This window comes from Sinocyclocheilus grahami, unplaced genomic scaffold (assembly GCF_001515645.1).
Source record: "Sinocyclocheilus grahami isolate Dianchi unplaced genomic scaffold, SAMN03320097.WGS_v1.1 scaffold152.1, whole genome shotgun sequence".
In the NCBI taxonomy this organism is placed as follows: domain Eukaryota; kingdom Metazoa; phylum Chordata; class Actinopteri; order Cypriniformes; family Cyprinidae; genus Sinocyclocheilus; species Sinocyclocheilus grahami.
This window is the reverse complement of record NW_015505331.1, coordinates 2,031,943-2,052,398: the sequence shown is the minus strand read 5'-3', so window position 1 is coordinate 2,052,398 and position 20,456 is coordinate 2,031,943. Positions and strand designations below refer to the sequence as shown.

Sequence of the window (20,456 nt, the reverse complement as noted above, 5' to 3'; positions counted from 1 at the left end):
GATCGGCTTTCACCGTGGACGAAGCGGAGTCTAGCCCGGGGTCATCACATATGGTTGCCGCAAGCCCACCAGCCGCACCGTTCTCAAGCCCGCCCGCCTCCGCTCACTCAAGCCCTCCGCCACTCACTCAAGCCTCCATTCACTCTAGGCCTTCGGCCTCCGCTCACTCTAGCCCGCCGTGTGTTTTGTTGTGAAAGCGAAACTACTTTGTCAACACGTAAAAAGACAGTATAAGACATTGTAATCCGTAATTATGTCCCCACTGGATGCAACAAATGCCTCGTTTACAATGGGTTTGAATGTTTTTGTCTTGTCGCTCCGGCCGGGACAAGCCATCACAGTATAGTAAGGGGATGGTAAGGGACGTAACATTTCCGTCACACGCTTGAGGTATTCGGCCAATCACAACGCACTGGATAGCTGGCCAATCACAGCATTCCTCGCTTTTCAGCCCAATGAGCTTTGTATAAATCGACGCGTTTCAGAAAGGCGGGGCATAGAGGAGAAACAATAATGTACAGTATGTGGAAAATAATGTGATTTTTTTAACCTTAAACCACATAAACACATTTCATTATACCAAATACACAAAATGATGTTCTTTTTAGCAACATCATATGACCCCTTTTAAGGTTTAAACATGCATTTATTTGGTTCTTATGCTTAAATAACCCAATAATGTACAAATGTACAAATACAAATTTCAGAGAAATGCTATATTTTTGTAATTTACATTTGCATTTGTAACATTTTGTATATTTGCATTTTGGGTAACACTTTACAATAAGGTGCCATTTGTTAACATTAGTTAATGTATTAACTAACATGAACTAACAATGAACAATACATTTATTGAAAAGAAAGTTCAGAAGAACAGAATTAATTTGAAATAAAATGTTTTGTAACTATGTAATTTTAATCAATTTACTGTATCCTTGCTGAATAATAGTATTAATTTCTATATGCATATGTATAAATGTATATGCACACACACACACATTACTGACCCCAAACTTTTGAATAGTAATGTATAACCACTATATAGAAGAAAGCAAAAGTTTTATCTGTTAAGTTATTTAGGTTTCATTTATTTTTGCCGAAAATATCAAAAACACATGTAATTGCATGCAGTATCATTGGACAACACTTCTATCTATATATATATATATATATATATATATATATATATATATATATGCAAGAAAGTGAAAGTAATGTTTATGCTGCATTTATTTACAGTCAATGGGTAAATACAAGGTCACAATATATTCTGTTTTTTTAAATATAAAGACATTGCAGACATTAATCAGGTTTAAAAAGAAAGCAGTGCCTTAAACAGCAACAAAGTGTCAGTATTCTGATTCAGTGCACAAATGAGTGAGAGCACAAAGAACAGAAGTAAAGTGCAGTCAAGTTTATAATGTTCAAAATAGACATACTCCCATTGTCCAGTCTGGAAAGTGCATTTTAGGGAGGTGGTTGAGATGTTTAGGTTAATTCGTATTTAAATTTAATCTTTATTCTCTTCAGATTTCAGACTTGGTGTAGATTGACAAATGGCATTAAATCTCTATATTTACCACGACCTTCCATTGTGATGGATTACTGACCAAAAATCTCCTCAAAATTGACCAGCTGCTTGATCTGCTCGGTTTGCATGGAGTGTCGTCTTAGCAGACTCTTCTTATTCTTGTAATCTCTGGGATGGCTTGGGGCACAGGGCACAAAATGCCTCGATCCAGAAACAACAGGTGTAGTTCCTGCCACAGGCTTGCTTCCACTGTTGAGGCCAACACTGGTATTGACTTTGATATCTGGAATGGGTGCATGCGGATTGAGAGGTGGTAGATAACCAGGCCGGGTCTGTGAGATATGGTCTAGGAGTAGGGCTCCGGATCCCCTCCGCTCCAGCATCCCTGGGCTCCTCCTCTGGACGAGACACTCCAGAGACTCTCTGGATCCTGAGAGAGTGGAGGAGCGGCTAGTAACAAGCTTGCGTTTCTCCTTCCCTCCAGTTCCTCCTCCTCCAGTCTTCCCGAGGTCTTCAGAAGGTTGACTCCCAAACTGAGGCAACTGAGAGTCAGAACTGTAATGGTCCATTCCGATGTTGCGCCGGCGAAACACGTTGCGCAGGCTTGAAACGGCCAGGTTGGGAAGACAGTCTGTGTCCCGGTCCACAGGTGCTGAGAGGGATGCCTGTTTGAGGTTTTGATGTGAGGAAGAGTGTGGTAGCAACTCACCATCATAGGACATTTTTCTACTGAGCCATTTCTGTTCTTTTGCTAGTTCTCTTTCAGCATCAGATGATGTCTCAAAGGCTCTAAGCAGACCAGTAGAGTCCTTGACGTCAATGCTTTGGTGCCGAGCTACTGTCGCTTTCAGTGGAGGTCTGCAACCATTGTACCCAAAGGAGAGCTCCTCTTCAGGGGTGATATCTAGAAGCTCCTCGGTCAAGGATGAGGACTTACATTGCTGTAGGAGCAGAGATGGAGGGATCTTCAGCCAGGGCTCTGAGTGAAGCCTTTGTAGATGCAACAGCTTCGCCACACTACCTGCTTGCAGAGGGCTTGAATCTTGAGTCAGTGATCCTGGCTTGGATGTGGGAAGTGTTGGAGTGGATCCCAGGGTCTCCAATTGGTTATTGGTGGATGGTGTGATAAGAGGGGTACAGAGTTTAATTTCAGAAGGGCACATACATGACGCAGGGGCACAGTGCAACCGGTCCTCAAGATTTGGAGGAGGTGGTACGTTCAGATACTGCTTGGTCATTTGTCTTCCAGAGGGTAGTTTGTCTGTTGTTATGATGATGACTTCTTTGCCCTTGGCCTTGCAGGCATCCAGTAGTACTCTTAGTGCATCCTTGTCTCCAGCGTTAACGGCATAGACCAGAGCGGAGGAACCCGTGTGGTCCTCTAAACTAGGGTCAGCTCCACTGGAGAGCAGAAGTGACAACACCTCATCGCCTGCCCGCTCTATGCAGGCATGCATTAGGGCAGTCTTACCAGACTTGTCCTGAATGTTGGGGTCCGCACCATTTTCAAGAAGATACCTGTTGAGAAGAGATTCGTTAGAGTGAGCTCATAAAGGAATGGATCAATGGCATACCAATGGTGTCCATGATAAAGAAAAATTATTTAAAAAATCTTGTAAATAGAAGAAAAAAAGTATTGTGCCAAGAAATACACTCTTGGTATTCATGCTTGTTTCAAATGATTTTTAAAAACTTTTATTTTCAAGAATAGTTTCAGTTGTTACCATCAAGTAATTCAAAATACAACTGAGCTATTTTCTTTACCCCTTGAATACATGAGTGTATATAAAAATTTTATATTACGCTATGGTTCTAAAGTTTGGGGTCTCTTATGGATTCATTTAATCAAAAATAAATTAAAACAGTAATATTGTAAAATGTTATTATTATTTAAAAAAAACTGTTTTCTATTTTAATATCTTTTAAAATGTAAATAATCCTGTGATGGCAAGGCTGAATTTTCAGCAGCCATTACTATATTCTTCAGTGTCACATGATCCTTCAGAAATAATGCTGATATGCTGATGTTGAAAACAGTTGTGTTGCTTTTTGTTGTGGAAACCCTGACACAGTTATGTATCTGTAATGGCAAAACTTTTTTCTAAATATTGAGTGTGACGAGTGGGGCGGGGCCGAGAGCCGTGGGAACGGAGCGAGGCCGGTGGAGTAATTGATAATGAGCGTCACCTGCACCACTCACCGGTCTCGAGTCTCACTGAGGAGCTCCGGAAGGATACAAAGGAGGAGTGACGACAATGAAAGACGAGAGAGGACCAGGCCTGGAGTTTATTTTGTGTTTTGGTTTTGTTTGTGCGCAATAGTCATCCGCGAGGGGCTGTCGCGCTATTTGGTGTTTGTTTATTTTATTAAAATTGTTTAAACGTTCGCCGGTTCCCACCTCCTTCTTCCCGTGACTACGAACTTTGTTACATTGGTGCCGAAACCCGGGAGGAAGGAGGGACACGCTGTCAGAGAGCCCTCGCTGCTGAGGGGGATCGCGGTGCTGAGGAGATCAGGCAGCAGGAACGAGCGGAGAGACCGCCGGTGGCTGCCCGAGGCGATGGTGCTGGAACTATGGAAGACGAGGTGGGACGGAGAGCTCGCTGCCGCGCTCCTGGGTCAAGGAGGGGTGGCTGCCGTCCGTGAGGGAGCGGAGGAGTCTGCCCGTTCGCCAGGAGGCCGGAACCTGCTGCCATCCGCCATGATTGGGGAGGAGCAGGGAACGGGGGACTCGCTGCCGGCTGCCCTCAATAGGAGGAGCCATCGCCGTCCGCCAGGAGGCAGAGGAGTGGTGGGCCGTCCACCAACGATGTCCAGTACCATCGCATGGCACCGCGAGTGAGAGCCTCTCAGCCGGTTGAGGGCCGAGCGGCAGTGTGTCTGGGAACCGGAACAAGATTTTTTTTTTTCTCTCTCCCCTCTCTCGTCTCTGTCTCTCCTCAGCCTTCCGTCTCCTTTTCTCTCGCCTCGTCTGTCTGTCCTTACAGGGGGGAGTAGAGCGCAGTCTCGTGAGTACCCCCCGGCCTGCGAGGGGCGATGGGGGTATGTGACGAGTGGGGCGGGGCCGAGAGCCGTGGGAACGGAGTGAGGCCGGTGGAGGAATTGATAATGAGCGACACCTGCACCACTCACCGGTCTCGAGTCTCACGGAGGAGCTCCGGAAGGATAAAAAGGACGACAGTGAAAGATGAGAGAGGACCAGGCCTGGAGTTTATTTTGTGTTTGATACAAAGGAGGAGTGACGACAGTGAAAGACGAGAGAGGACCAGGCCTGGAGTTCATTTTGTGTTTTGGTTTTGTTTGTGCGCAATAGTCGTCCGCGAGGGGCTTTTGTGCTATTTGAGTTTTTGGGGAGTCATTCTATCATAAAATAGTCAAATATTTATGTTGTTTAAGAAAATTAGTGGCCTTGACACATTCATGAGGGTCTGTAGTGAAGCATTTTTGTTAAAATATTTAAGAAATTAAGATAAGTTTATGCCAAACTACTTAAGTGTTTACCCCCCCCCCCCCCCCCCCACACACACACTTTGTAAAACGAATAGGAGAACTCAACATATTGTAGAGGACACAAAGAAATGGTCCTTTCTTTCCTCAGTGGATTTGTGGAAGACCTTTCCTAGCTTTTGGTGGGTTATGTGGTCATCCCCCCTTTTAGATTACATTTTAGGACACACATCTCACCCTGACTATTTTTTACTCTATTAAAAATATTTAAATGAATTTCATTTCAGAAATTAAAACATGCTCATCAATTGGCTAGTATAATTAACTTCTAGGAGACCCACCTGATGATCTTGGGTTTTGGTACACTCTGAGCATCGGCATGGTGGCTTTTGCAGGCCACCATCAGTGGGGTTTCTCCTCTCTCATTGCTCTCATTAATGTAAGCCCCTCCTTCCAGCAACAGACGCGTCAACCTCAGGCGACACAGATATACTGCTTTAAGCAAAGAGTTTCCGTCCGTTCGCACCTCTGTTGAGTCCTCCATGATTGTGTGGTGAGACCGTTGAGAGGCTAATATCGCGTTGGCTCAGTGGATCATAGGAGCGGATTTCTTCTTTGACTTCTGTCAGGCAAGAGAAGGAGAGCACACTGCATCAGAATCACAGTTTCTCAAGGTTTTCAATTAAGTGTCTGCCTTTTTATCCGATTCATTCGCATCAAAGCAAACCCAACAACTCTTTGACATTGAAATGTTCTCTCCTTCTTTGCCTTAGAATAATGCTAGAGAGGCTTCCTGCTCTAATCTAGTGTCTCTCGCCATACAAATCTAGTGTCTCTCGGTATACAAAATGAAGATGTTTGTTATGACTATGTAGGTGACATGTCTAGGTGGTACTTGACAAGAAGACATAAGAAAACTGAATTAGTTATCTAATCCCCTTTACATAAGATGAATTACTCCCCTTTTATATTCTTTTAATTTTGCAGAATATTTCTGTTCCCAACATGCTATTAGACAACATATGTAAAGCAATATTCTGGGTTTAATACAAGTTATGCTAAACCAACAGCACTTTTGGCATAAAGTTCAAATAAATTTCAACCTGTGCCTCCTTTTCTTTAAATAAGCAAAAAATCTGGTTTATAGTGAGACACAATGGAGGAAAATGAGGCCAATTTGGCAACAATATGTATGTTTTGAGTGAAAAAAATGACAATTTCTGTGTAAAATTACATCAAGTTTTATTTAATTGCCATGAAAACGTAACATTTAAAACCCTAAAATTACCATAAAATGGAGGGAACAACAAGCAGCCCAAATAATACATAAAATGTCTTAGAAGAATTAATGTAATTGTTTTTGTTTTTTTTAAAACAGCCCCATTTACTTCCATTGTAAGTGCATTGCTGTGACCTTGATTTTTGCTTTGTAAAAGAAACACATGGAAATTATGCTGTCTATTAAGCTTAACTTCCACTGTACTTTCAAATTAGCGGATGTAGTATAAGTGCTGTCTTTAGCGTGTTAGCGTGCACCAGACATGCACAGTCTGTTCTTATAAGAGCAATAGCAGTGTTTTTCAGCAGGCTGAAATTCAGTAGCTTGAGGCAATCTGTATTTGCCTCATTGCACGATGGCATTCCTTTATACAGTCTATTGTGCATGTGGCCTTGTTCTCTCAACTCAGAGCGCAGTCGCAGTGCACTCTTTATTTAACAAAGAGTGAGTGTGAGATTGCCTCAGTCAGGTATTTAAATATGATTTCACTGGAGTTGAGGAAAGATGAGTAAGAGAAGGAATCTTTTTGTGTCCTCCAACAAAAATAAAAAGGATGACAACCTGGGCTGACACTCTTAACTGTAGCTTTTCTTAGAAGATGAGGCTGCATGTGAGCTGCATCAGCACCTTGGCTAAACATTAAAACTTTGTGGATTATAATACATTTATCTACCTATTAGAAACGTATGCCTTTCCTGAACAAAAACATCCTTGTCTTTCTTTCTCCACATGTTATGTTTTGTATGCTAATAAACCACTCTGTCCTAACGGATTGGCTTTTTAAATCAAGTTGTACAGACAGACTAAAGTCCTGATTGGCCTGGTACAAGCACACGGCCTGATGCTTGCAGGACATCTCGGTTCAAGCTGCTAATTCCTAGAGCTCCCTGGGCTGGCATTTAAAACCACAGCTTTGTGTGCCATACTGCTAGTCTTCAATCGCCCTTGGGAACAGAGAGAATTTTTAATGACAGGCCTCTCTCTCTCTGTCACTGCCTCGTGCTAAAAAGCATGGAGCAAATGAGGACCAAAACAGACGAGGGTGGTGATTGTTGCAGCAGCAGCGCTGAAGTGGAGCACCAAACAGACCACTTCACGCACCTGTATGCATCTGTGATTCATGCCAGATCACGCAATACTTAATTCTCCTCGCAAATGGTGGGCTGATTTTGTCCCTCTCAAAACACCTGCAGGGAAAATGAAAACCCACTCTGTGACATCAACTGATAACTGAATAAGAATAGTTTTTTGTGTGTCTTGATTAATGAGGGTAATGAAAGCTTCCTCACTGTGCTTTCGAGGTTTGCCAGGATCAGGAGAATAAATTATAAGGCTCCTCAGCTGATACGACGATACATTTCCACGTCCATACGATACATTTATATGCTAAACCGTGAACGCAGCATACAGAAGTTCCTTTACTTTGCATGTCTTTTTCAATTAATTTGGAAAATAATTATTTACATGGAGACCTAGGTATTTAAAGTTGATTATTTTATGTAATTTAAACTCAATTTCTACTGTATATAAAATGTTTATATACATGTTTAAAATATATTTTTATACTCAATCATTTGACTTAATATTATTTCACATATGAATTTTTATACTTAATAATTTTATACTAAACAAATAAATGTTGATTTAATTACCTCAGATGAACCTTACTTAAATTCCTTTTACATATATATATATATATATACACACATAGTTTAAGTTAAGTTTTAAAAAGTCACATGCATTGTAAAATCCTCACTGAAAATGCTATTTTGTGTGAACTACTTATATTTATTTGTACAGATGAATGGAGCCAAGGTCAAAACTAACGAAAAAGCTCTATCAACTCACATCATATAAAGTCTCGCAAGATTTGCATCAAAAAACCAAGACTAACAGCTTCACAAATCTAAAATAAAATTTTACAAATCTGCAAGAAATCTTTAACACAAAAAGTTATAAATTATACAGCATAGAAATGTAGAGTATTTCATAAAAAAAGCATTCATACTTCTAAAGGAGATGAGATTAGTTCCTTACCTCTTTTAAACCAGTTGCAGCTCTAGTTTTCCAATAGCTTGTCCCTGTGGCATGCCATCTTTGTAATAGACAATCCAGCGGTGAGACTAAAGCTGGAGCTTGAAGTGGGAGATGAACGTGTGGAGATGTACACTCACTGAGGGTGAAAGAAAGAGTGGCACAGATAGAGGAGAGATACAGAGAGAACAAGTGCCTGTGCTCTCAGGTCTCGAAACAAGCTACCAACGTAACACAGACCAAGTCCCTGTGCATCAGGAGGACAGACAAGCTTAATAGAGCAAGGTGACGCCAGTCCCTACACATCCAGCGTCAGTAAGTGATCGCTGCATTATTCTCATTTGTTTCTAACTCTGATGTCAACATGATCATGACTCCTATGGTGCAGTTACATCATTATGACACAACAGTCTCACCTTTGAGGCAGCAGTTCAGCTCCTGAGGGACGTGGAGGGTGTATTAATCCATTTGAGTAATGCAGTCACTATTTTTAAGCCTGCAATGATGGCACTGATAAAAAGGACAATAATAAGACTCCTAATGGAATAATAACAGAAAATAAGTTGTATTTAATAGCAAACAGCAGGCAAACCAGATAAAAAATAAACAGAAAAATGGCAAGTTCACTGCTCATGTGCATAAAATAGTGAAGCACAAACACTTCTCAAGTCTCTAGATACTGTTTGTACCCTGAAAATAAATCTAAGTGCTACTTAAGGTGTGTACAAGGTGCATGTGCTGGGTAATTGGAATTCCAGTCAGGTTTATTTCAGCCTGGTCGTAAACATTCATAGCACATTAGGCTGACATACCCGAAACCAATCAGATTAAAAAGGTTTTGCCTGATTGCAGCATTTGGCTTTTTAAAATAGAGGTTGTGAAGGAGTCTGTGTATGTGAGACTGAAAGTGCTAGTATTGTGACCCTTCTCTAAACTATATGACAACCTTTGTCAATCAGCCAGCCTGAAGACGAAACAGCATGCATATTCATTGAGAGCAGCCAGATCTTAAGGCTGGCTTAACAGCAGACACTTCAGTTGCTATTGGATATGGAGATGAGCAGGCTGTCTTTTGCAGTTGGCAAGATGAAGAATAATTAAGTGGATAGCAGATGTGGAAAAGAAAATTGTTTATCAAAATTAGGTATGCTTTCTGAATATTTGAAATGATAATCCAGGAATTAAACCTGATACTAGTTTAAAAAAAAAATTATGGCAGTGTCAGTTGAAAAACAACAGTTTTTGCATATTTGAAAAAATAATTGAGAAAAGGCTGCAAATCACCAGAGACCTAGTGGTTAGCACCCATGCAACAAGTTGAGCTGTTGTGCCCATGTGAGATTGAATCCTGTCGATTTTACCCCTTTTTACTCACTCTCTGTCTTGTGATTTTCTGTCTACTTTCCACTTTGTATATAAAGTTGCAAAAGGCCACACACAAAATTTGATCATAAAAATCATATTTTTCAACTGTCCTAGAATCGCAACATATTTTTGGGCGTTTCATTTTCATTACTAAGAAGAGTTGACAGGAAATGTGACCAACATAAATGAGAAGGAGAAAAAGGGGTGATGGGGTCAGGCAATTACAGAAGTCTGATTTAAAAACGGGTCTCCCATAAAAACTGCACCACGCAACATGTCAGAGCACTCGCAATACCAGCCAGGCCACTTCTCCCACCTTAACAACATGCTTAAAGGATCTTCTTAGTCTTTGGTGCTCTCATACACTTCAAACACATACTGAACACCATTCTCCTCCTGCAAGCCCGTGGGTACACCTGGGAATCTGACCAGAAGGAAACAAGGAAGAGAAACAGAAGGAACAACAAGACATTACCCAAGTTTCTGTGGTCAGAGCTGATTTCACAAGCACGCATTTCAACTAAGAACATAAGAAAAGATAACCTGTAGTACAAAACATAATACAGACACACACAAACAATTACATGCACAAGCTTGTACTTTCATGAACTTTCATCCGCTTTAGACTGGTATAGATTGTTGTTAATTGTGCCAATTAACTGTTGAAAATAATCAAATGAATTTGAGAACACAACTAACAAAAGATCCATTTTACTCTTTGTCAGATGAAGTGGCAGTGATGAACCTGTATCAACATTCTGTGTGTGCATTTAACTTCTCTTTAAATGCTTATTGTGTGCCTGAGAGATGTGACATTTGGTGCGGCGCACTTTTGATGCTAGATGCCATTTTTACATAACAAGAGAGCTTTTTCTCCTCATTGATGTAACTCTCTTCACTATTCTCTCTGGATACACAATACAGCATATGTCTGTTCCAGTGCCAATATATCCATTAATGCCACTTTATTCAAGGATTCGTCCAGACAAATATTCCTAAATATATGTATAAAAAAGGTTGTACTTTAAAGAAAGAAAGTGTTTCAAAACAGTGAAGAGTTTTAGCCTTGGCAAATAGCCTTTTGAAGTTTAACACTTTACTGGAATAATAAGATCGCTCCTACAAATCATGTTATGAAACATTTGTTGCAGGCAATATACAAATTGTTTTATTCTGTAGGGTTCTGAAAAACTTGACATGGACTTGCAATACCATTTAAAAGTTTGGGGTCAGTACCTTTTTTTTTAAAGGTTTTTGAAAGAAGTATCTTATGCTCACCAAGGCTGCATTTATTTAATAAAAATACAGTAATATTGTGAAATAATATTACAATTTAAAATAAGATTTCTATTTTAATACATTTTAAAATGTAATTTATTCCTGTGATGGCAAAGCTGAATTTTCAGCAGCCATTGCTCTAGCCTTCAGTGTCACATGATCCTTCAGAATTCATTCTAATATGATGATTTGGTGCTCAAGAAACATTTATTATGATCAATGTTAAAAACCAAGTGCGGCTCGTCTGTAAGGGGAAAATATTCACCCAAAACATAGACCTCTATATAAACTACATAAATAATAAACTGTAAATGTGTTCAGCATTCTGCAACAAATATTTTTTCGGATTTTCTTCACAATTTTACGCCATAAAGTGCGCAGGATATATTAAAATTCATCGCAAGCTTCGGCAGGCACGTAAAATGATGGGGCAGTTGTGCCGGTGTCCTTCCGAACGCAACAGCGCCCCACAAATTTTACAATGTAAATCTGTGGTAAAAACTGGAACTGCAGCACGCTCTAACTGAGAGCCATTTGGGCAGTTTTGAGACTGACCCACTTATTTTCACGTTACCTTATCTCGCTCCAGACCAAGACGATATCAGTCAGCTTCTGCTATATGTGTCTGCATCAGGTCAGTATGTAGCTGGCAAGTCTGTTTTTTCCATGTGGAGTAGTGTTTTAAATTAATGAAAGTGTTAATCCTTAAATTTAAATGTGCTCACGTAAAAAGCCGTTATATAGTTCTGTTGTGTTTGTTTTATGTTCGCTTTAAGATGAGACATGTTATTCGTTTCCTCACTTAAATTCCACTACAACTTGTAATATTCTAAATCAACATTCGGAGACAAAATTAAGGCAATAATTCTATAGCATTCTGTGTGTGTGTACTTCGAGTCTGTCAATCAACACTAGCGTACCGCCCACTGGCTGAATAACGCAAGGACATTAGATTTCTGCCAAAAGTGTGTGTGCATGTGTTAGACTATAAAGTCTATAAGCTTTCTTGAGTTTATTATAAACTAGCACCATGACCCAGAATCTGCCCCACCTACATTTACAGTCAGGAACCGCTACTGTTAAAGACAGTTGCTTAATATTTTGTAGTAACTGCAATACTTTTTTAGAAGAACCGTATTTATTTGAGAGAGAAATCATTTGTAACATTATAAATGTCTTCACTGTCACTTTTGATCAATTTAATGCAGATGAGCAGCTGCCTTCATTATAAACTGCAATACTAACCTCTCTCCAGGAAATATAGATCTTCATGTAAATGTACAAGCAACTGTATGAGCACTCACTCGGGCAGGAGCTTGTACTTGTCCATATTAATGTCAGGTATAAATGTGTCGCAGTCAAACTGTTTGAGAACCCGTGTCACAAAAAGATGCCTGGGGCCAGAGCTCTCCATCACCTCCTGAAGAACACAGCACAAACATTCACAAAGTGATTACATTGTACAAGATATAACAGAATGAGGAGGAAGGAGTATGAAGGGAGTCTTTTGTACATTTTGCCTTGAGGCAGTTTCCATAACAACTGATAATACAAAGATCTGAACTACACTGCGCTATAACTGAGATACAACTGATATATAGGCGGCTGTATAATGTATATCGTTGCACGCATGTAACTAGTGAAACAGCCCATTTTACCCTCAAATTAGGAACCATCAAACCACATTAAAAAAACAATAAAATTAATTTCACAATTCGGTTGTATGATGGGTGAAGTCAGACTTAAATTTTAAAACCTAGATTGAAAAAATATATATATTTGAATGTATTCAGAAAGAAAGAAAGAAATGAAGAATGAGCATACAAAAACATGGAACTGATCAAAAGCCATACAATTATCTCTCAACACTACACAAAATTCCATATATAATCCCACAATACTTCCATGTTTATACACAAGTTTACCATTGTTAATTAGTAAGAATGGTAACACAAGACCATTGTAAAAATCATTTAAGGCTATAAGAGATTTGATACATATTCAGCATATGTTTATACTTCTATTACATTTTTTCTGAATTTCTCAATAGATATGAGTGATTTACATCATTTTACCAACCTTGTAGAGAGCGCTTCCCCCAATTATCCAAACCTGGTCCACTTGTTTTTCGAGCTCACTGCTGTCTAACAGATGGAGAGCTGAACTGAAGTCTGAAGCAAGGTAGTGAGATCCCTCTGGGACTGTCCTGTGTAGCCAGTGATAGAAACAGCCACTTTACTTATATACAGCATAGTGATTTATTACAAGATGAAATAAACTGTAAACAATAAAAAAGGATTACTTGAGCTCTCTGCTGAGAACAATGTTGATCCTGTTCTTTAGGGGCCTGTTTGCTGCAGGAATAGAGAACCATGTCTTTCTACCCATCACAACCACATTCTTTTTACCTGTCAAATTACACACAGAATGTATGGTTTGGTTTAAGATTTTACTAATTTCTGAACAAACAAATAAAATATGACAAAAATAAGACAATGTAAGCATATTACCCTCAGCTGAAGGGGTCATGGTCATCTTCTGAAAGTGTTTGAATTCATTACTAAAAAGATCAGAAAGGTAAGAATTAAAGCGATCGATTGGGATACATTTTGAGGCTTCAGGAATATGTCAGGGTTTTTTCTGTAGTACAGTAGTGTGGGTGGGTTTAGCTTCGCTGGCATGGGGGAAATGTGCTGAATGTCGTTATTTACGTTACCAGTGGACTCCAGCATAAAGGTCAAGCTTTTAACTAAAGCTCTGTGCAATCATAAAATGTTCTCTCTTCAGGTACATCTACAGCTAATATTCTTCCTTCTACCATTCTTTCTTAATATGTTTTGTAAGATGCTTTAACTTTATTCATTTGTAAATAGTCATTCAGTTTATATAACTGCAAACTTATCACAACGTACGTTAGATGGTGAGAAATTCAGAACTCTTTACACAGGGCACTAAATAACTACAAACACCTCTTATATTATTGAATCAATATATCAGAACATTAGCTTGAGATTTAGCAACATATATGAGCTCTCCTTAGTCTTATTGGATGCCATGACAGATTTCCATGTTTCCCTATTCCCATGTCTGGACAAACAGCTACAATACAGTTGAGTATGCGAGACATAACTATTCTGAATGTAATAAACAAATCACACTTTAGCTAGTACGTACTGCCTCGTCTTCCACCCGCCAGCGAATTTACGAACGAGTACGCCAAACGCCTGGCTCATGAATATGAATTACGTTATGTGACGCTCATGAACTGATTTGCTATAGGAAGCTCGGTTCAAGAATAGCCAATGAGCGTATTCTATTAATATGAAGGCTTCGCGCTCCCCCCGCCAAATGTGAAAGGAGCCAATGGCCATGAAGAGTGTAGTACACAGACAGAAAGCGTTTATGTGCAGTGCACGCTTAGATCAAATTTCAATGTACAAGTATAAAATCAGTAGTGGACATAGAAAACATTCTTTTAACAACTTTATTGATACACGTGTTGTTATTATTATTTGATAAATAATATTTTAACAAAACAGCAGATGGTTTTAAGGTTGTGTAAGATAAGAAAAAAATTTACTTTAAAATTTAAAGATTATTTACTTGCTCTTATCCTGGGACTTGTGCATCAAAACAGAAGCATTCTAATATAACAAAGTGCATGACAAAAAAAAAACGTGACAAAGTGTGCAATGAACAGTATGGTTCATCTTTTTAGAAAGGTGTTTTTTAAAAAACAAAACATTAATACAGGTCCAAAAATATAGATGGGTTGTAGTAAACATAATTCTAAATCTCGAAAGCCATGTGTATATTTGGATAGAAAATTAGAAAAGGACAATTTATAAATCTGATCATGAGCAGTGCTTTGTAATTTGGGTTAATTGTATTAGTTTTATTTTTGTATCAGTAATAAATTATATACATTAATATATTTTCCTAGAATATTTCCGTTTCATAGAATATGTAAAATTTTAGGTGCCTGTTAAAGACAAAATATAAATCAACAAAATTACACAGTGACAGTACAACCCATTTTCAATCTGAGCATGGCCTTTTCTTTCCCTAGCTCATGTCCATGTTATTTGCAGTGTATGGCGCCTCCTTTTGGCGTTGCACTGTAACTTTGTGATACTGCTCAAAGTCAATGCCCAGCAGCCACTCAAATCCAAATGAGACAAGCGCAAACAAGTGTTTACAATATGAACTACAGTCTCCATAGTGATATCTGAGCGGTTAAGGCTAACAGATCTAAGGCAGTGCAGTGGGGGACTGTCTAGGGCTCCGAGGGGTTTGGCTGGATGATTCAGGACAAGACTGAACACAGGGTCAAGTCGACAGGGAACAGCGATTAGCGAGAGCTTCTGAAGGAGTGAAGCGCCCCTAAGTAGTGCCCACAGCGCTCCCTTCAGAGACCTCCAACACAATGCAGGCTTCATTTGTCGTTCATCCAGGGGAAAACTGTTGAGAAAAAAGGGACACAGAACAGAAAACAGTACAATCGACTGTAATGGGAAAGTGCATCAGCATAAAGTTTAGAAGGACAACATTTGACTTACTTTAGTGTTAAAGAGCGGAGGTGTGGAATGCATGGCAGATTAGAAAGAAGGACTTCATCTTCACCTTCCTCTTCCTCATCATCGTCTCCATCCCAATTATTCCTGGGTGGGTCTAAATGAATAGTGAGAGAAGTGAGTCTGGGACAGGCATGAATGAGCTCCAGAAGAGGAGTATGTCCATCAGCTTTGATGCCTTCCAAGGTGAGTGAGAGCAGATGTGAGCCTGCGGCTTTAAGTGCTGGAACCAGTTCAGACAGAAGACCAGCAAACTGTAGAGAAAGACAGTGTAGCTGTCCAGAAAACCTACCAAGACCTCTGGCTAAAACTGTTGCCTGTTCAAAGCTGTCAACATTATCATGTACACTGCTCTGCAGACAGTCCAAAGACAGCACACGCAGTTCAGGGCAGACCTTCCTCACTGCCTCTAAGGTATCCAGAGACAGTCCTTGTACATCCCTGAGAGATGTTGTCACACTATCCCTTCCATTACAAGCTCTACTTCTACATCCATCTTTTTCACAACCCTCTCCTGAAGCCCTTGTCAATTCATTTATATCGGTACTATCACTAGTATCTGTCTGACTCTCCTCTAATGATAAATATTCTTCTATGTTTCCTTCCAAAGTAAAACTTTCCTCTCCATCTGTGCTCAGTAAACTGCTTTCTTTCAAGTGGTCTTCCTGTGTCCGTTTGGCCCACAGGTCTTTAAGAAGTGGCACACCCTCTCGACTACTGAACTCCTCAGTCAGCTCAAACTGCTTGTTTTGTATGAGAACACAAGCCTGTCCCAGTCCCTCCACTGCCAACCTCTGAAGACCAGGTAAGCTGAGCAGGAGGAATGCAACTGCAGCAACCGCATCGCTCTCATTTTCTGCTAAACCAATATCCAAAGCTAGTAGGCTGCTGAAGATGTTTGCGTTCTTGACAAGGGGTTCATGGTAGGCCAGAGGGAGCAGGGCTTCAGGGGTGAGGTGAAGACACCGCGACACATCCAGGTGTTTCAGCTTGGGACATTGGCGGCAAACCACCGATACCACTCTCTGATCACACAGGGTTCCAGCTAGGGAGAGGAAACGGAGACGATGTTGGCTCCCCAGGAGCTCACACAACACTGATGCAGATATATTCTGTGCGCCACTAAGATCCAGAGACTGAAGATTCTGTTTAAGACAGACACAAGTAAGTGAACATAAAAATGATAAAAGTTTTGCATGTACTGACAACAGGCAAGACAGGCAAAACATTATGGTTAGGGTAATAAGAATTTGTTACTTAGTTTTATTTAATTAATTACAATAATACATCACCATTCAAAAGTTTTTTTTTTTTTTTTAATTAAGCAAGGATGCATTAAGTCGATCAAAAGTGACTGTTACAAAAACTATTTCAAATAAATCCTGTTCTTTTGAACTTTATTCATCAAAATTCTTAAAAAATGAAAAGAAAAAAAAATCACGGTTTCTGCAAAAATATTAAGCATCACAACTATTTTCAAAATAGATAATTACAATAAGAAGAAATTTTCTTAAGCACCAAATCAGCAAATTAGAATGGTTTCTGAAGGATCAAGTGACAATGAAGACTGGAGTAATATTTTTAACTGTAATATTTCACAATATTACTGTTTTACTATATTTGTCATCAGTTAGTTAGAAGTGTTAAAGTTAGAAGTGGTTTGTGTGTTTAACCTGGCAGCGTATCTGGATAAGAGAGCAAAGGTTGGCATTGACGAGGCTGCATGCTGATGTGAGGGACAGCCAGCTCAGCTGCGGGAGGAGAAGGAGATGCAGGGCAGCACGTGTCAACAAATTACGCGAGGACAGGGTGCACAACAGCTCATCCAGCAAATCACCAGCTGAAAGAGAAACATACAGATAACATAAATATTTTAATAAACACTCACACATCTACACATGAACAAGTCTTTGCAATACTCACGCAATGAGCTGAAGGGACCCATGACGTATCTGAAGAAATACTGGTCCATGTATTTTTGGGCATAATCTTTCGCCCACATCTCCTTCATGTTCTCGGCTAGGCTTTGAAGGCAAAGGCCAGTCAGTGTGGATGGTTTGTCCTCATCCTCAGTCAATTCACTCTTGCATTTTTTCTTCCTCTGACATTCCCTTTCCAGTGTGTGCTCCAGTTGCCGGAACAAGGGCATATTTCAGCCTGAAAATTACTGACATAGATAAAGACAATAAATGCATTTGTCATGACATGAAGCTTAATGGCCTTACGGAGCCACACCTTACCTGTAAAGGTCCGTGCTCAAGGTATTAGTTCATTTTAAAAGAGTTTAATTTTTATAGGATAAAATCTATTTGAAAATACATAATATAGCAAAATACAAACTGAGTAATTAGTTAAATCACGGAGTATACAGAATATCAGGTCAGGTAAACATAGTAAATTAAGTTTACTGAAAAAGAGGTCTTACCAACAGTTTGAAGATCCGTGTTGTGCTTCTTTGAAAAGATATTAACGTTACCTTATTTTCAGTCTAAACACGTTCATACGTTTGAATGTCCATAAATATATTATTGATGAATTGCTGTGTCAACACGACAGACCTTTGCTCTCACCGTCTAACCGTCGCTGCAGCAACAACGTGTATTTTTACAGATTTGACAAATTCAGCAATTTTATATGCGGAAACAGTCAATTGTTTGCAGAAATTGAGCAACTTAAGTCCTTTCCCCGTTGAGTCAAACACAGTTTAAATCAGCGCTTCCGTATAGCACGAGCGCCACCTAGTGATTTGGAGATCCCTTGTGTTGCACTAGTGACTAGTCGTTCAAAAGCTGCCAGTAGCCCCTCACTGCAGAACAAAGATCCAGGGGGCGGGGTTGGATCCGCATCTAGGGGGTGGAGATGGGTGGGTTTAGGGATCAGGGGGTGGAGACGGGTAGGTTTAGGTATATGTAAGGTGGGAGGAGTTGGATCTGGATCCATCCTCGCCCCCTGGATCTTGTGTTCTGCAGTGAGGACCATCTCAAAAGGTGCGTCCAAATCGCGTACTTATGCACTATTCTATGACGTTTTGTAGTATAAATAGTGTGAGTAGTGTGTTCACACTGAAAATTTCCAAAAAAAAAGAGAACTTTCAATACCCAGATGATGCACTTAAATAACCGAAAAAATGAAGTGTGGAATGTTGGACATCTTTGTGCACTCAACTGTCGCAGTAGGTTTAATTACGTAGCGAAGGGGGAGGGGCTACCAGACCGATTATGAATGACAAAATAACCTTATATAATTCATACACTACATGATTGAGTGCATAGTGCATAAGTACATAGTGTACAAGTGCATAGTGTATAGTGTGTAATTTGGGACGCAGCTAAAGAAATTAAAGGGATCGTTCACCCAAAAATGAAAATTTGATGTTTATCTGCTTACCCCCAGGGCATCCAAGATGTAGGTGAATTAGTTTCTTCAGTAGAACACAAACAAAGATTTTTAACTCAAACCGTTGTAGTCTGTCATTCATATAATGCAAGTGAATTGGATTCACGGCCTTGAGAGTCAAAAATACATACACAAACAAAACCAAATTAAACTCTGCGGCTCGTGGCGATAATTGATGTGTAAAGACACGAAACAATTGGTCGTTTGTGTTCTACTGAAGAAACAAAGTCACCTACATCTTGGATGCCCTGGGGGTAAGCAGATAAACATCACATTTTTCATTTTTGGGTGAACTATCCCTTTAAGTATTTGGACCATGCTTGGACACAGTATTTCTTTTCTCTTCAGTTATTTCTTCATGTTATTATTATCATTATCATTATTATTATTATGTTATGTTTTCTCAATATATATGTAATGTTTTTTAAATATTTTCTAAATATAGTCTCTCTCTAGATACTTTATTATTTAAAAATAGCAGGGATATATGGGAAAATTATACTGTGTACAAAATAAGGGTAGTTGATGCATAAAATGTTCTTGAGCTTTTTTCTGTCAATATTATGATTCAAATTTAATGTATTAAAATTAATGCAAAATTTATAACTTTAACTTGTAACTGGTTACCACTTCTGTTTTTACTTGTTTTAAAACATATTCATGCCTTTACTAGCTCCACAGCATAAAGTACAAATTGCATTGATTTTTGAACTTTATAACCTTATGTACTTGAATTGTGCACCAAGCACTAGGAAAATACAAGTATCATATCGGGACTTGGTATCGGTAGATACTCAATAGGCTATTCAATGACACGGCAAAAAAAACCCTGATCGGGACATCCCTACATAATATAACAGAAAACATTAGCTTTCCTGTTATGTCGGTATTGCTAATAAATGTCACAGCAATGTGTCTTGAATATAGCCTATATATATTTAATTGAACCATCTGATGGCCAACAGATGTGCGTGTTCACATCTACTGAATCGCTACTGAATCAAACCATCTGATGGTCACCAGACGTCACCAGTTCGGTCTGCCCCCACTGCAGAGACATGAGCCTCAGGACTCAGGATTCTCCTCCCGCGCTCACTCATTCTCACGCTCATGTGGTATCAAACTCCTTGTTTCCCAGCAGTGAGTTACTTCTCACAGTGTGCAGCCCACCTCGCCTGTTGTCACAATTCACAGAAGTGTAGCAAGCACTTCCAGGGGTATCAGAGTGGGTTATGAAAACAATAAAGAATGGCTACACACTAGTTCCTTTGCAGGCTGCCCCGTTTTAACAGTGTGTTAATGTCCACTGTACAGGAGCAGAATACCTCAGTTCTGTGAGAGGATATACACAGCCTCCTTGCAAAATGCTCTACTGTCGTTATTTCTTGGTACCAAAGAAAGATGGCAGAATCTGCCCAATCTTGGATTTGAGACCATTGAATTGTGCAGTGAGCGTCCATTCAAAATAAATATGCTGAGGCAAATTCTCTCGCACTTCAGGCCGGGAGATTGGTTTCTCTCTGTGGATATAAAGGATGCTTATTTTCACATT

General features: G+C 39.7%; 3 protein-coding genes across 7 annotated transcripts; all 3 read right to left on the bottom strand.

The window, feature by feature from the left end:
- Positions 1–1,231: 1,231 nt before the first annotated feature.
- Positions 1,232–8,480, bottom strand: LOC107592407 (ankyrin repeat domain-containing protein 34B-like). The gene is made up of 3 exons (XM_016281906.1): positions 8,295–8,480; positions 5,320–5,600; positions 1,232–3,049 (listed from the first exon to the last, which is right to left on the bottom strand). Exons 2-3 carry the CDS (start codon positions 5,520–5,522, stop codon positions 1,603–1,605), a joined length of 1,650 nt encoding a protein of 549 aa, XP_016137392.1. The 5' UTR covers positions 5,523–5,600; positions 8,295–8,480; the 3' UTR covers positions 1,232–1,602.
- Positions 8,481–9,802: 1,322 nt separating this feature from the next.
- Positions 9,803–14,159, bottom strand: dhfr (dihydrofolate reductase). The gene is made up of 6 exons (XM_016281905.1): positions 13,970–14,159; positions 13,445–13,494; positions 13,237–13,342; positions 13,014–13,140; positions 12,239–12,354; positions 9,803–10,080 (listed from the first exon to the last, which is right to left on the bottom strand). The coding sequence occupies exons 1-6, from the start codon at positions 14,059–14,061 to the stop codon at positions 9,999–10,001; spliced, it is 573 nt and encodes a 190-aa protein (XP_016137391.1). The 5' UTR covers positions 14,062–14,159; the 3' UTR covers positions 9,803–9,998.
- Positions 14,160–14,585: 426 nt separating this feature from the next.
- Positions 14,586–18,223, bottom strand: LOC107592325 (uncharacterized). Of its 5 annotated transcripts, none has more exons than XM_016281808.1 (6): positions 18,067–18,223; positions 17,934–17,961; positions 17,432–17,675; positions 17,182–17,348; positions 15,494–16,653; positions 14,586–15,395 (listed from the first exon to the last, which is right to left on the bottom strand). In XM_016281808.1, exons 3-6 carry the CDS (start codon positions 17,655–17,657, stop codon positions 15,005–15,007), a joined length of 1,944 nt encoding a protein of 647 aa, XP_016137294.1. In that variant the 5' UTR covers positions 17,658–17,675; positions 17,934–17,961; positions 18,067–18,223; the 3' UTR covers positions 14,586–15,004. The 5 variants fall into 5 exon arrangements, with proteins under 5 accessions (XP_016137294.1, XP_016137295.1, XP_016137293.1 ...); XM_016281809.1 differs by having other exon boundaries at positions 18,079–18,223; XM_016281807.1 differs by having other exon boundaries at positions 17,934–18,223.
- Between the last annotated feature and the right edge of the window lie 2,233 nt (positions 18,224–20,456).

Coding starts and splice junctions, on each gene's coding strand:
- LOC107592407 (XM_016281906.1), bottom strand. CDS start 5,522: ATGGAGGACTCAACAGAGGTGCGAACGGACGGAAACTCTTTGCTTAAA. Junction 3,050..5,319: donor CCAAAACCCAAGATCATCAG/GTGGGTCTCCTA, acceptor TCTTCTCAACAG/GTATCTTCTTGAAAATGGTG.
- dhfr (XM_016281905.1), bottom strand. CDS start 14,061: ATGTCTCGCATACTCAACTGTATTGTAGCTGTTTGTCCAGACATGGGA. Junction 13,495..13,969: donor TGGCATCCAATAAGACTAAG/GAGAGCTCATAT, acceptor TGATCTTTTTAG/TAATGAATTCAAACACTTTC. Junction 12,355..13,013: donor GGGGAAGCGCTCTCTACAAG/GTTGGTAAAATG, acceptor TGTGTTCTTCAG/GAGGTGATGGAGAGCTCTGG.
- LOC107592325 (XM_016281807.1), bottom strand. CDS start 17,657: ATGCCCTTGTTCCGGCAACTGGAGCACACACTGGAAAGGGAATGTCAG. Junction 17,349..17,431: donor GGGTCCCTTCAGCTCATTGC/GTGAGTATTGCA, acceptor TTTCTCTTTCAG/CTGGTGATTTGCTGGATGAG. Junction 16,654..17,181: donor TTATCCAGATACGCTGCCAG/GTTAAACACACA, acceptor TGTCTTAAACAG/AATCTTCAGTCTCTGGATCT.